General features: G+C 42.3%; 1 protein-coding gene across 8 annotated transcripts in view; it reads left to right on the top strand.

The window, feature by feature from the left end:
* Window positions 1-13,543, top strand: part of myo1b (myosin IB) — a 62,537-nt gene that overhangs the window by 43,199 nt on the left and 5,795 nt on the right. For 3 of the 8 annotated variants that reach the window (XM_038720161.1, XM_038720163.1, XM_038720162.1), the window contains exons 13-29: window positions 49-114; window positions 757-762; window positions 3,094-3,198; window positions 4,559-4,621; window positions 4,814-5,014; window positions 5,258-5,484; window positions 5,853-6,053; window positions 7,086-7,179; window positions 8,376-8,525; window positions 8,647-8,715; window positions 8,812-8,898; window positions 9,253-9,339; window positions 10,408-10,494; window positions 11,284-11,370; window positions 12,658-12,732; window positions 12,914-13,048; window positions 13,411-13,517. In XM_038720161.1, the coding sequence (XP_038576089.1) occupies window positions 49-114; window positions 757-762; window positions 3,094-3,198; window positions 4,559-4,621; window positions 4,814-5,014; window positions 5,258-5,484; window positions 5,853-6,053; window positions 7,086-7,179; window positions 8,376-8,525; window positions 8,647-8,715; window positions 8,812-8,898; window positions 9,253-9,339; window positions 10,408-10,494; window positions 11,284-11,370; window positions 12,658-12,732; window positions 12,914-13,048; window positions 13,411-13,517 (1,847 nt within the window). The remainder of the gene's footprint in view (window positions 1-48; window positions 115-756; window positions 763-3,093; window positions 3,199-4,558; window positions 4,622-4,813; window positions 5,015-5,257; window positions 5,485-5,852; window positions 6,054-7,085; window positions 7,180-8,375; window positions 8,526-8,646; window positions 8,716-8,811; window positions 8,899-9,252; window positions 9,340-10,407; window positions 10,495-11,283; window positions 11,371-12,657; window positions 12,733-12,913; window positions 13,049-13,410; window positions 13,518-13,543) is intronic. The other 5 variants (XM_038720165.1, XM_038720166.1, XM_038720167.1 and 2 more) reach the window with 5 other exon arrangements.

The raw sequence follows: 13,543 nt of genomic DNA, 5'->3' as shown, positions 1-13,543 counted from the left end.
TTGCTCTAATAATATCTTTCTAATACTGACAATATTGTCTCCCTATAGGCACAGACTAAAAGTCGCCACAAGGTCATGGGTGTGCTGGACATCTATGGCTTTGAGATATTTGAGGTAAGACAAATGGCAGATCAAACCCGTTCTCCTAATTCTGATAAGCCACAAGGACAGAATCTGACCACTTAAACAGTTTATTACATATAAAAGGATTTTGCTCCCAGGCTGTTTTGGTACCTGTGAGGCGCTTATCAACAAGACCTGCCGGGCTGATAAAACCATATTGAGATCAGATTACCCCAGCTTTATTGCTCCCAGGGGTGAAATTATTTTTGTAGCAAGGTGATTTCAACACTAAAATCAGGATTTCACAGTAGAAAAATGGCCACTACATTATTAAGGGACTGCTCAGTACACAGCAAACACACATTCCCAACGCATCACATACAAGTTATGGCCACCCTGTCAAAGAATTTACTCCGAGAACAGAGTGTCTCAGCGTCATAGTGCAGCATAGGGTTAATTACAGATAGCGACCAGCCATTTGGACATCAATGTGCACGTAGATAAGTATGTGCATGCAAACACATGTGAGACAGAGTTTGAGAGCACTGTATATACTAAATGGAGATTGCTTGATGCCTCCAGTCCCCTCCCACCCCCACATGTTCATGTCTTTTTCATATCCCTGCTTGTTCACCTCACTCAATCTCAAGTCCTTCCTCTCCTCTGACTGTTGTGTTGTGTCTTGGTCACCAGGATGGAGTAAGTAACACCTGCACCGGCCTGTTTGCTGTGCCAGTGTGCATGCTGTGATCTAAACTCCTTGCTACTTAATTTAGTTCCCCATGAAGTCAGGGCTCCCGGTGTGCAGCATAGCCACGCGACTGAAAAAATGCTAAAGAAGCCTTTTCATCGTTTGAACCATGACATAACACCCAGTTGCCAGTTTATTAGGCAACCTAGCTGAAAATAATGCAGTGTAATATAACAGCCCTGCAATAAACTGCATTTATGACGGCTGCTGTATAAAGTTCAGCTTAGAGAGGTATTGAAGCAAGTTTAGTCACTTTGGAGGCTTATGTTTGTGGCGCTGTTGAGTTATACTAAGTGGTGTTTCTAATATTTTAATACCCATTTATATCAACACAGGTTGACTAATGTTGTGTTCCAGGCTGTTCGGTACTTCTGACCTCAAGGCATTCCTGGTGCATGACGCCGAAAGTGAAATAAAAACATCTCTGACTGTGACAAACTGATGTTTCTTTGTTAAGTGTACAAACAGTTGAACCCTCAGCAGTGCCCTTGGTGTTAATTAAAAGGTTGGCTGTTTTAATCAAAACAAGTGACATAAATATACATTACTCGTTAACTGTGAATCCGTCTAGCTACATTAGTTGGTAATCCTCAAAACTCAGTAAAGGTGGTAGGCTATATTTCCTAATGTGTTCACTTTTTTAAACGTGTTCCTGCATAACGTTTGTGCAGAGAAGATGACTTTCAGAGATTGTTTGCTGTAACCAGCTACCTTTTTATAAAATTGGCAAAATATTTCTACATCAATTTACATGCGAAACAGGTTTACTATATGATTTATATGTATTATTTTAGTTAAATACAGGCAAATATACTTTGTTGTGTGACGTGGTTCAGCTGCTTCTCCTGAAATCGTAGTCTATTTTTATTTTTCCCCAAGTAGAAACTCCGACTTCAAGTGACGTTCCATGTTTCTAGTTCTGAGTTGCCTGGAATGCAGCATAAATAATGTTTTAGAAGTACTGACTTATTGCAAGGCTGTTGTATTATACTTAGTTAGTTTTAGGTAGGTGTACCAAAGTGTGTTGCTTGAATCAACACCTGAGAAATGTGACTATTAACTTCAAACATAGTTTATAAGACGGTTACTTTCTCAAGCTGCTATGAAACGCTTGTCATAAAACATATATTAGGGTTGCAGTACAATTCTGTCATATTTCAGTCTGGTGTCAGCTGCCACTTGGGGGGGGGGGGTGTGTGTGTGTGTGTGTAGGGGTGAAGATGGCCTTTTGGTTTCTCAGTAAAAGGAAATGGCGTCTGAACAACAATGACAGATCTCCTTGTGACTTTGCGTTCTGTTTCCTGGTTACTGAGAAACCTTGCTGCGTCCTTCACTCTGAGCTCTTAGACTAAACATGCTGCTCTAACCATTGTTGTGTCCTTAGCAAATGAGTGTTAACCTAACCCAGCGCACAATAAGGCCTTCTGCCAAGAAGCATGACTCACCACTCAATGGTCGTAATTGACACCAATAATAATTGAGCAATGCGGGGAGTAAAAATGGTTGAGGCATTTAAATTGTTAACCCGTCAATGTTTAATGAAATCTATGACAATTTATTGGAACTTGTTCTGATAAGGGTTCAACATCATAAGATACATCAGCAAGATTTACTGGTATAAGTCATTCACTCTTTAGATTGATTTAAATATTTGTTCATTGATGGTTATCTAAGTGATGAGGTAGTGAATTGTTGAGCAGAAGGAAAGAGCTACAGGTCCGAAAAATATGTCTGCAGATGAGGTCAGGGTTTTATTTAAGAGACTTTTTCTTTTAACTTAATGTAACTTTAGACACTTGCACATTGTTGACTGTGGGCGTAGTTCTCAGAGTGTTCTCAAGTGTTCCTGCTCCAAATCTGATACTAAATCTATATTCCAGGAAACTTTGGACTAGCAAAACTGTGAGGTGTCCTCATCTGTACACGCTGGTGTGAACGTCCTCTTTAATAGAACACTGCAGGAAATTGATAGAAATGGCAAACGTTGGCAAATTGGTGACCATGCTTATGAATGTTTGCAGAGAAGAGCTGAAATGAGCTTTGATAAATAAGAAAATGAAGCAGGAATTGTCAGTGCATCGATGATGCATTTCCTAATCGTAGGGATTTGTGAGGAACCTAGCACAGAAATTTTGTTCTAAGATATGGAAAAGGTCCACCTTCCCCCATTGCAGGCCCAATAAAAGCAATTTCACTGGCAGTAACAGAGAGAGATAATTAGTTTACATGTTGACAGTAGCTGGAACTAATTGTTATTGCTCCTGTTGCTGCTCCCACAGGACAACAGCTTTGAGCAGTTCATCATCAACTACTGCAACGAGAAGCTGCAGCAGATCTTCATCGAGCTGACCCTGCGTGAGGAGCAGGAGGAGTATGTCAGAGAGGTAAGCTCTCATACAATCCAAGTAAACTGGAGAAGACTGGTAGTGGATACTGGGATAAATTACCCATAATGCCCAGCCTGTGGGCCTGGAAACACTCTGTCACCTGCAGCTGCGGCTCTAAATCATTCAACATGTCAGCGCTCAATTTGTTGTGTTGACAGTTCATCATTGCAGGCCCCTGCAGCACGATCCCAACCTGGTCGTGTCACTCATCTCTTAAACCTTATTTTTCAGCTTAATGTGCAGTATTGCCCTTGACCCAAACCCATTTCTACTTCATTTATATCTTCTATCCCTTCTCTGCCGTCCATCACGCTCAGAGTTTATTCTCTCCCCGTCTCCCCTCTGTGGAGTCTCGGGGACGGAAGTGATCCCTCACTCCAGCGAGAGTAAACACTCCCCGTTGTGGGCCTTTAAGCTCTGTTTGTTTTCAAAGCTCTGTATGTATGTGAGTGCTGCCGTGGTGACCCCCACACCCCGTCCCTTACCAACACCACCATCAACGATATCCCACTCCTGGCCGATATCCAGCCTACTGCATGGGAAAATACCACAGCGCTGGAGAAAGGAGGGAGGCCCGCCAATCAGGAGTTCCATCAGTTTAAGCCACACCTTCTCTGCGCCCTCCCCCTCAAAATATCTGTCACATTGCTTACATCAACCGAAGCTATGTTCCCAACCCATTAGCAGCTGTGGATTAGATATCGGCAAAGTGGGTTCCTTAAGCGACGGGGGGGGGTTAGAGGGTATGATGGAGAATGTTTTCCTGCCCTTACTCAAATAATGCAAAGACTAAGCATTAGGCACAGCAGGAGAGAATGCCTGGTGAACCTAACATCAACATCAGCTAATAAGTGCTAGTGATATTAATGTGTCTAGACTGAGTATAACCTCAGTGTAAGACTTTCTTTGAGTTAGAGACACATGCATGATGTATACGCTGCCATGCTCTCCACTCATCCAACCCTTATTAGCGTTCTGTTGAACAACCGACTGCCATCAGTTGTGGCTACTTCACATCAAACGGCTGAGGTTGAATAAAATTGGAACACAGACATCTTGGGCTTTGCTGCACTGCATCCAGTATTGCCCTTTCTGTCTGATAAACTATGCAGAATCCTCTCTAGCTCTCTACTGTGAAGTATACAGTACTTGATGAGGGCCATTGTGAGAGCAGCACTGATTAAGTGACCTTCAAAATCTTAACCAGGGCCTCAGTGATGTGTTAAAACACAGGACTGTTATTTCATCAACCACTCAATTCGGTGAGCATGTAGCTGATTTAGAAAAGATGTCTTGATAACTCTGGCGAAATGTAGAAAAGCTATTGTCCCTTTGACCTTCATTTCTTTTGATACAGGGCATCGAGTGGACCAACATTGAATATTTCAACAATGCTATTATCTGCGACCTCATTGAGAATGTAAGTCAGTCTCCCTGTTCTCAAAGATCACATGAACAAATTCAGCATGAATCCACAATCCCCAGCTGTTCTGCTCACCGCAGACAGGCTAGGGGGTTTTAACAATGAATAATATGGAATATAAATTTCAGTAACACTTCATGATTGGTAAATTATACAATTTCTTATGTCTACCGACCTTGCTATACCCAGCATCAAAATGGCATTTTGGCCATGTTGGACGAGGAGTGCCTGAGGCCAGGGACAGTCACCGACGAGACTTTCCTGGACAAACTGAACACCATCTGTGCTGAACACCAGCACTTTGAGAGTCGCCTCAGCAAGAATTCCAAGTTCCTCACTGACCACAGCCTGCCACACAATTGCTTCCGCATCCAGCACTATGCTGGGAAGGTACTGGACATTAGTCTGCGTACAGAGTAATAAGGAATGAAAGCAAGATGTTTGTGAAACAATACAATTCATAAATGGAATGCAGAAAACACTGAGATATAGATAGTAATATGAATTTATGCATTTGATGCGACTATTCCATTCTTGATGTGCACTCAGTAGGGCAGTATATCACAAAGTTGGTGTTCCGATGAAAAGAAAATACGTTTAAGTCATTAACATTCTTTTTCTTTTCATATCAAGGTGCTGTACCGTGTCGAGGGCTTTGTAGACAAGAACAACGACCTGTTATACCGGGACCTGTCACAGGCCATGTACAAGGCCACCCACAGCCTCATCAAACAGCTGTTCCCTGAGGGCAACCCAGGCAAAGTCAACCTGAAGAGACCCCCAACTGCTGGATTCCAGTTCAAAGCATCAGTGGGAACGCTGATGAGGAACCTGCAGACCAAGAACCCAAACTACATCCGGTAAAGTCCTGTTATCCAGCTAAATGAATAAAATGTAAATTAGACAGACAGTATAACTGTTGTTACCCTCCCAGTGAGATTTGCAGCCTGACTTTTTTTAATGTAATGCCAAATAAAATGAAAAATGGACTATCGAACCTTAAATTTCTTACATCCAGATTTCCTTTTATTCTCGATTGATTGTAGTTTTGTGTACTTGGGTTGAGCATAAAACCTAATATTATCAATGATAAAACAGTCTTTTTCATCATTCATTCATTAAAGTTAGACAACAATAGCTGGTCCAAATATGACTTTTAATAAAAGGGTTAAATCAGCTCCATATAAGTCTAAACTTGGTGAGAAGAATCTCGCTTCTTGCTTCCCAGGTGCATCAAGCCCAATGACAAGAAGGCATCCCACATATTCACCGAGTCTCTGGTCCGCCATCAGGCGCGCTACCTGGGCCTGATGGAGAACGTCCGTGTGAGGAGAGCAGGCTACGCCTTCCGCCAGGCCTACGAGCCGTGCCTGGAACGCTACAAAATGCTCTGCAAACGGACCTGGCCCCACTGGAGAGGGCCCGCCAGGTAATGGTTGTGTTTATTCTGATGCAGTGACTAACTGTGGAGCAGGTGAGGGGGAGTAGAGAAAGGGCTTTGTCACTGGAAGGTTGCCAAAGCAAATTCCTCCCAAGTTTTTTGTGAGAAAATGTCAGTGTGTAAACTAAGAAACACTCATCGGTGTCTTTAACTGAGGCACCAACCCTCAGACTACTCCCAGTGGAGTGACTGTGACCAGCACTAATAGACTGCAGTCGGAGCGGTCAGCTCCCAGGTGTGATTGCGTGGAGCTGTGTGAATGTGAAGCAGGTTTTTGCTGGGAAAGGGCTCAGATGACCTTCCCTCGATAAACAAGGGTTATAAAGGGGGGGAAATATTTGCTGAAGGGTTCGCCTAACATACTGACATATCTTTAAAGATACCGAGCATAGTCTAAGATAAATGTAAACAGGGCACTTTTAAGGAAAGGCTATTTTATTATCTTTGCCTTTTGACTGTTATCCAACATAATTTTAACAAACATTACACAGTTTCAGGTATTTGCACACTCTTCTTAATGTACTACCAGCAGTCTTGACACAGAACAGTTTTTCTCTGTTCAGCAGAAATTAAGTATTACCTCTCTGAACCACAACATGTTGAGACATTTCATCCTTATCTGTCTTCCATTCCATGTGAGCCAGACTTGCATGTTTCATCCTCTGTGCTAGTGAAAAAGCACTGATTCCTATCTGCTGTATCACAAATCTGTATCTTGTTTTTCAGCCATTCCTCAGTGCTTTGTGTGGTTTCCTAATTTCCTCCCTCCACATGTTTCTCCAGATTTGTTTCATTCTCCTTTTTAATCATTCTTTTCTCCCTTTCTCAAACTCGGCGTCCTCACTGCTGTTCTTTTTTGTTTTGCCGTGTGTCCAAAATCTTTTCACTACTTCTATACTGTTGATCTTGTGTTGGAAATCTTCTCACTACTTCTGTACAGTTGCTCTTATGTTGTTGATGACTACTTGAAGGGTCAAGTATGCTTTGGATGACCCATCTGACCCTTCTGGCTTCCCATAGGGAAGGAGTGGAGGTGCTGATGGCCGACCTCCAGGTCCCAGCAGACGAGTTCTCCTATGGACGCTCCAAGATCTTTATCAGGAACCCAAGAACGGTAGAAAACACGGATAAAGCAGCCCTGCATACCTTTAAATCTGTTTTCTAGCCAGTTTTGACATCTGCTGTGTACTCTGATCAGAGCTGTATTTGAAAGTCTAAAGGTTGAATCCAATGTACTCAGCTGCCCTGTTTTCTCACAGTAAGATGTTTGTGAAGCAGGGTGGGCTGCATTTGGAGCCCCCACTTCAGCAATTAGCATGCAACCACCACTCTGAAAACACATGGTTTCACTCAGCCACCCCGTCTAACATGGGAAATGAGCTTCTTTGCTAGCCGTTTGTAGGCTCCTCAACTGCTCAAGCCTGAAGCGTTTTAATGGACTTTCTCCCCACCCAGCAAACAAAGCTTGGAATTACATGATCTCATACTGGGAGAAATTCTTTTCTCCTTTAATTGATGCTTCTGTCTGATAAACTTATTTCTCTTATATATCTACAGCTGCGAAACCACTACATAGTCTAGTTTGGTGGATCTTAATCTGTGTTTCCAGACTATGTTTCTTTTGGCTTTTAATCCAATGCAGCCCCGCCTCAAGTTTAATTGTTTCAAGGTTTTGGGAAATTCTTGTCAGTCAACATGGAACTTGCTTCACTAGACGCAATGCTGAGTAACTTGGAGTTAATAGTTAAGCTCTTGCGTACGTTTTTAATTTTATTATGCAATTTGTGTTCTTTGAGCTGTAACAGTGTTGTTACCTTAGCTAACCTTAACATAATATCTTAACAGTGAGATGAGGTTACGTAAAAATATATATATGCATTGTTGTGAAATTTAAAAAGCCCCATTTGCTCTGCCTGCAGATGAATAAATTGCATCACTTTACAGCAGGACAATCAAATGTTGTACTCACATCCCTGCGGAAGATTAGTCACATGTCACTTTTTTTATTGTCTTGCTATAAGCCCAAGCAGGAAAGGGTTATTTTTCTCTGCTGCAGATAGATTGGACTTTGTACTTGATATCTCTAAATCAGTATTTGCTCATATAAAAAAAAAATTCTGTTGATCTAATAGCGGGAAACATTTTTTCCCCTTTTTATAACTTTGATTTCCGTGTGGTCTTTTGCAGAGGTTAAAAAGACACAGTACTAGCCAAAAGAAAGTGTGATCTTGATACCTGCCAACTGTAACAACGGACATAAGCGTGTTTTCTTGTTGTCTTATGTAGTTAATCCTCCCCTCTTCCCCACAGCTCTTTTTCTTGGAGGAAAGGAGGAGGCAATGCCTGCAAGACCTGGCCACACTCATTCAGAAGATCTACCGTGGCTGGAAGTGCCGCAGCCAGTTCCTGCTGCTGAAAAAGAGTCAGATAGTGGTGGCAGCATGGTACCGCCGATATGCGGTGAGGCTCTCTGAGGAAATGACCTCAAAATCCCACACAAAGCAAAATATACAAAAAGGCGTTGATGTATTGTATGTATACCTGGTGTTAATTTCCTATCCTTTGCTTTTCCATCTCACAGCAACAAAAGAAATACCAGAAGATCAAGAGCGCCACCACTGTGGTCCAGTCCTACACCAGAGGATGGCAGGTGTGCACCTTCCTGTGAATTAATGCTCTTTAATATCGAATGTGGCAGGAAGTCGTGGAAAAACACTGAAATGTTTGCATGTTCTATTTCCACCAGGCCCGTAAACTCCTGAGAGAGCTGAAATATCAGAAGAGATGTGAAGAGGCAGTGACCACCATCGCAGCCTTCTGGCACGGCACCCAGGTACTGACGCATTAAAGTACAGAGGGATATCAGAGTGTGAGGTGTTTTTAATTCAACAGAGCTTCAGTCTGGGTTTGATACAAGCTTTTTATTCATGTTGGAGAAAAAAAACTGCTCTTGAAGTCTTAGCAGTGTTCCTGCCTAATGGTCCAACAAATTACAAAAAATTCTGTTCTTTAACAAAGCTTCCCTTGATATTATTGCTGCGGTTTCCCTTTGTTCCTGCCTCTTTTGCTGATCACACACCTGCCACTCCCATCCCCGCCCTCCCCCCAATCCCCCTTTCACTTTCCTTTCTTAATACTTCTCACATCTCTCAACCCTGTCTTACCTAACACCACCACGACCCACCAGGCTCGGATGGAGCTGAGACGTCTAAAACAAGAAGCGCGGAATAAACATGCTGTGACAGTAATTTGGGCATACTGGCAGGGAACCAAGGTATTTTCACCCAGCCGTAGTGTGTCTCTGTCCCAGCTGTCTTGTCATCCCTGTTCACCACGTCCCGTCCCATCCCATTCCCACTATGAAACTGCTTAATAGAGTAGCTGCCCCGTGCGGGAACCTCAGTCCCTGTCCTTTCAGTATCTGGCCGGGTTAATGTGCATTACTGTTGTTCGTCCTGTTTTCTGTTTTGTTGCTTATTTTAGTCATGGTGTTACAAACCAAACTAGATTGCAACACACATGAAACAAGACTTAGCTCTGAAAAGTAGCCATACTCTGATCCTTTGTGTATCTTTGGTTTGGTTTGCATCCAGTCTGTTTGTGTTTTTAGATGTGTACCTACTCTTCTATAATCTAATTAGCTCCATACGGTGCTGATTTCCACTGTGCTGTCTACTCTAGCTCATGCTGAGAAGCCTCTCTTTAAAATACTGATATACTGACAGCAAAACACCAGGGAGCTCTTATAAATAAGCATGGAATTATGTCAATATGATGACACACATGTTACTACTTTATAAAGCCTCAGTGGCTGTGTAATCAAAGCCACTGTGCAGACTTTGCAGTCTGCATATCTAACATGCCTATATCTTATCCGTATTGACATTGTTAACATTTGAGATATCCTTGTTTGTTAATAATCAGTATTTCAATTCAAAGTCTCACAAACTGCTGATAACCATCAATTCTGACTCATTATGGACGCGGTTAAAGTTTATTCTGTGTTGTATGTGACCTTTGATCTTAGCAAACATAAAGGCTCCTTATTGGTCAACATCTTTATGAAGATCCAGATAATGTCGCATTAATCCAGACTCTCCCACAGTTGTCATATATTATTTATTTTCTCTCAAGGATTGTAAAATGCAGTCACAAAACGTGAGCACCCACTAAAAGATCCTCGCACGTTGATATTAACCACCCGCTGTCCCATCTCTTGACATCTTTTGTTGTCTTTCGTCAGTGTCGTCCTCACCGTGCTTTTTCACTCCTCTCCTGGCACAATTAAGTTTTGATTGTCACTGAAATTAACCTCCTCCGCAAATGCCACGCTTTTCATCAGGCCCGGAGAGAGCTGCGTCAGCTGAAGGAGGAGGCGAGGAATAAACATGCCGTATCGGTCATTTGGGCCGGCTGGCAGGGCACCAAGGTATTTGGGGAAGCCTGTTGACTTGACTTGCCGTGACTACATGACTTGCCGCCTCCATCAACTGCTGAACCCATTCTAAACATTTTATTTGCCGTGTAAGACAGTTTACCACGCACCCTCTCAGATACAAACTCGCCCACCTGATGCTGAGGTGAAAAGAGTCTTACCATTTCAACCAAAACGGTCATTTTCACCAAAGCCTGTCTTTACAGCTCTGTCTGCCAGTCTAAATGCTAGTTAGCAACTTAAGCAATATACTGTCTCTCACACACACACACACACACACACACACACACACACACACCAGGGACAAATGGGTCATGTTTTGGGTGTGTTTTCAGCATCTTCCTCCAAGGTCCGTGCATCACCAATGCATGCTGCCTGCCGTCTGCATGACATCTTTTCTCCTCGTGTAGTTAATGCATGTTTTCTCTTTGAACCGGATGAAACTGTCTGGATTCATTGAGATGATCTCTGCTGCTTAAGTTGTGACTTTTGCTCTCCTCCTCCACTAAAAAGTGTTAAGTCTGTTTCCCTTACAGAAGTTCCCCTGATAAATGCTGAAATTACCCAGAGTGCCATGTTTGTTTCTGGAGAAGTGGAGCTGTACTTTTAACAGTCCCTCAATGGTCACACGTGGCTGGTGTGCAGTGTGTCTGTGTTTGTGTGTGTGTGTGTATTTGATGTTTTCTGACCTGAGGCAAAACAGAGTCTCCCTCTTCTTCCTCTCATCTTCTCTTGCTTCATTTGTTCCCGCTCTCTGTCTCTTCCCGCCCAACCCCTGAACAGGCACGCAGGGAGCTGAGGAGACTGAAGGAAGAGGCCAGACGTAAGCATGCTGTCGCTGTGATTTGGGCCTACTGGCAGGGACTCAAGGTACCTACCAGCCCCCCACGGCACAGCCATCACCAAGTCTGCCACCTACTCATCACTCCTGACCCTCTTCGTCCTCCTCAACCATCTATAATATGCACACTTCTACAGGAAACGTCTCTACCTAGTGCTCCAATCACACTTTATCCGTAACACCCTTGTTTTAAACTGTTTGCAGCATTCGACAACCCAGAGGTTAAACACACTGGAACATGAGTGATTATACATGGTTATTGGCTGATATATTACATGAACCTTTGTTGCACAGTCAACCGAGAACAAATAAACATACACCACAGCATCTAGTTGTGCTAAACGTTTACCTCCAATATGCAAATCCCAATTCCCTTTGCAGCGCTGTTCTTGTGAGACTTGCAGGATTTGCTGATCTTAAACATTTACCTCTGCGTCACCTGTGTGTGGCCCGGAGAGATGTATTTAACACAATAAGTGTGATCTCATCTTAAAGGGGTAGTTCAAAGCATTGAAAAAATACTTTTGGAAGCAATGTCTTTTGTTAGGAAAAAGTTAGCAAATCATTAATACACTCCCTCCTGTAATCCTATAACTTTAGATACATTTCAGATCATTATTTAGGGACAGCTACTATTTTCCTTTTTTTAACGTTTTTAAGGCTGAACATTTAAACCACCAGAGCCTGCCTGGCTTGGCAGTCTCTCTGTCTTACTCTCTTTCTCATCTGCTCTTTTCTAAACATCTTCCTCTGTCCACTTTCTCTACATCTACCCATATAAAGCAGCACTGTTTTGTGCATCCAACTGTGTTTGTTTCGCTTGTAATTTCTCTAGATGTGTAAAGTGTGTGTGTGTGTGTGTGTGTGTGTGTGTGTCCTAGTTGTTGGGGATTATCTGTAGCGTTGCTGTCTGGGTTTTAGAAGAACAACTGTCCTCACACTGGTCATTTGTTGCATTGCTAATCTTTTCATCATGTTAATTGACCCACCCTGCACCTCACAACGCACCTGTTCACAACTCAATTGGTGTAATTAAGGTCAGCATGAAGGTCAACTGTAACCATAACAATCACTGGATTTTCAGTTATCAATGTAATTTTAATTAATTCCAGCAGCTTGCAGTTGACTGTCAGCTCCAAGTGTTCATTGTTTGTGACTAACCAAACTTCTGTTATTCTAGTATGCTGTTTATGTCTGTCATCTTCCTATCAGTGTATTCCTTTTCTTTCATGCTTCACGATACAGTAATGAGCGGCAACAGGTGATTGACAGTTTGTTTGTTTTTTGTTTTTTACTTTTTTCTTTTTCTGTAAAAGGTCCGTAGAGAGTACAGAAAATTCTTCAGGGCAAATGCCGGAAAGAAGATCTATGAGTTCACCATACAGAGAATTGTAAGTATGAGTTGAATATTTGCCTCAGTGTTTACTGGAATAAATTGCATAAAAAAACCTAGAAGTCGGTATGAGCAAGAATAAAGGGTATTTATTGTTGTTTTTCATCAAAGATTTGCTAGGATCTTATTAAACTGCATTCCCTTTCCATACAGTTATCATTTTATGTCCATTTATCCAGATGCAAAAATACTTCCTGGGCCTGAAGAGCACCATGCCCTCCATGTCACCCATAGAAAAGAACTGGCCTGCCAGGCCTTACATCTTTCTGGATGGAGTTCACACAGCGCTGCGAAGAATCTTCCATCTCTGGAGGGTTGGTCACAAATAACTCTTCCCCTGTTTATCCCGTTCAACTATTTAATTCTTGTCATTTCACGATTTATGGTCATCGACTTTAAGTATCAACATCAAGCTTTTAACTGTATCATACAAAATCTTTATATCCGAGCCACAGGCTGTAACAACGAATTAACAAAAGGTCAAATGAAAAACACTTGAGGCAATGATCCTGTCCATTATTGATCAAATATATACAAAGAATGAAATGAGCAATACAACACAAGATCGATATAACACACTTGAAACCTGAAAATGGAAAATATTGGAGAGGCCATACAAAATATTTCCTATTTCTCAACAACAACCCTTATTTGGTGAATTTATTCTGCTGTTCAGTGCAAGAAATACAGGAGCCAGTTCACAGAAGAGAAGAAAGCGGTTTATGAGGAGAAGCTGGAGGCAAGTGAGATCTTCAAGGATAAAAAGGCTCTCTACCCGAGCAGGTACCTGAAACTTACTGTAGCAGAGT

The sequence above is a fragment of the Micropterus salmoides genome, unplaced genomic scaffold (assembly GCF_014851395.1).
Source record: "Micropterus salmoides isolate LMB-PRFRI ecotype aquatic unplaced genomic scaffold, ASM1485139v1 Ms_hic_scaffold_15, whole genome shotgun sequence".
Lineage (NCBI taxonomy): Eukaryota > Metazoa > Chordata > Actinopteri > Centrarchiformes > Centrarchidae > Micropterus > Micropterus salmoides.
The sequence above is the reverse complement of the archived record's forward strand: the minus strand, read 5'-3'. Positions and strand labels throughout refer to the sequence as shown.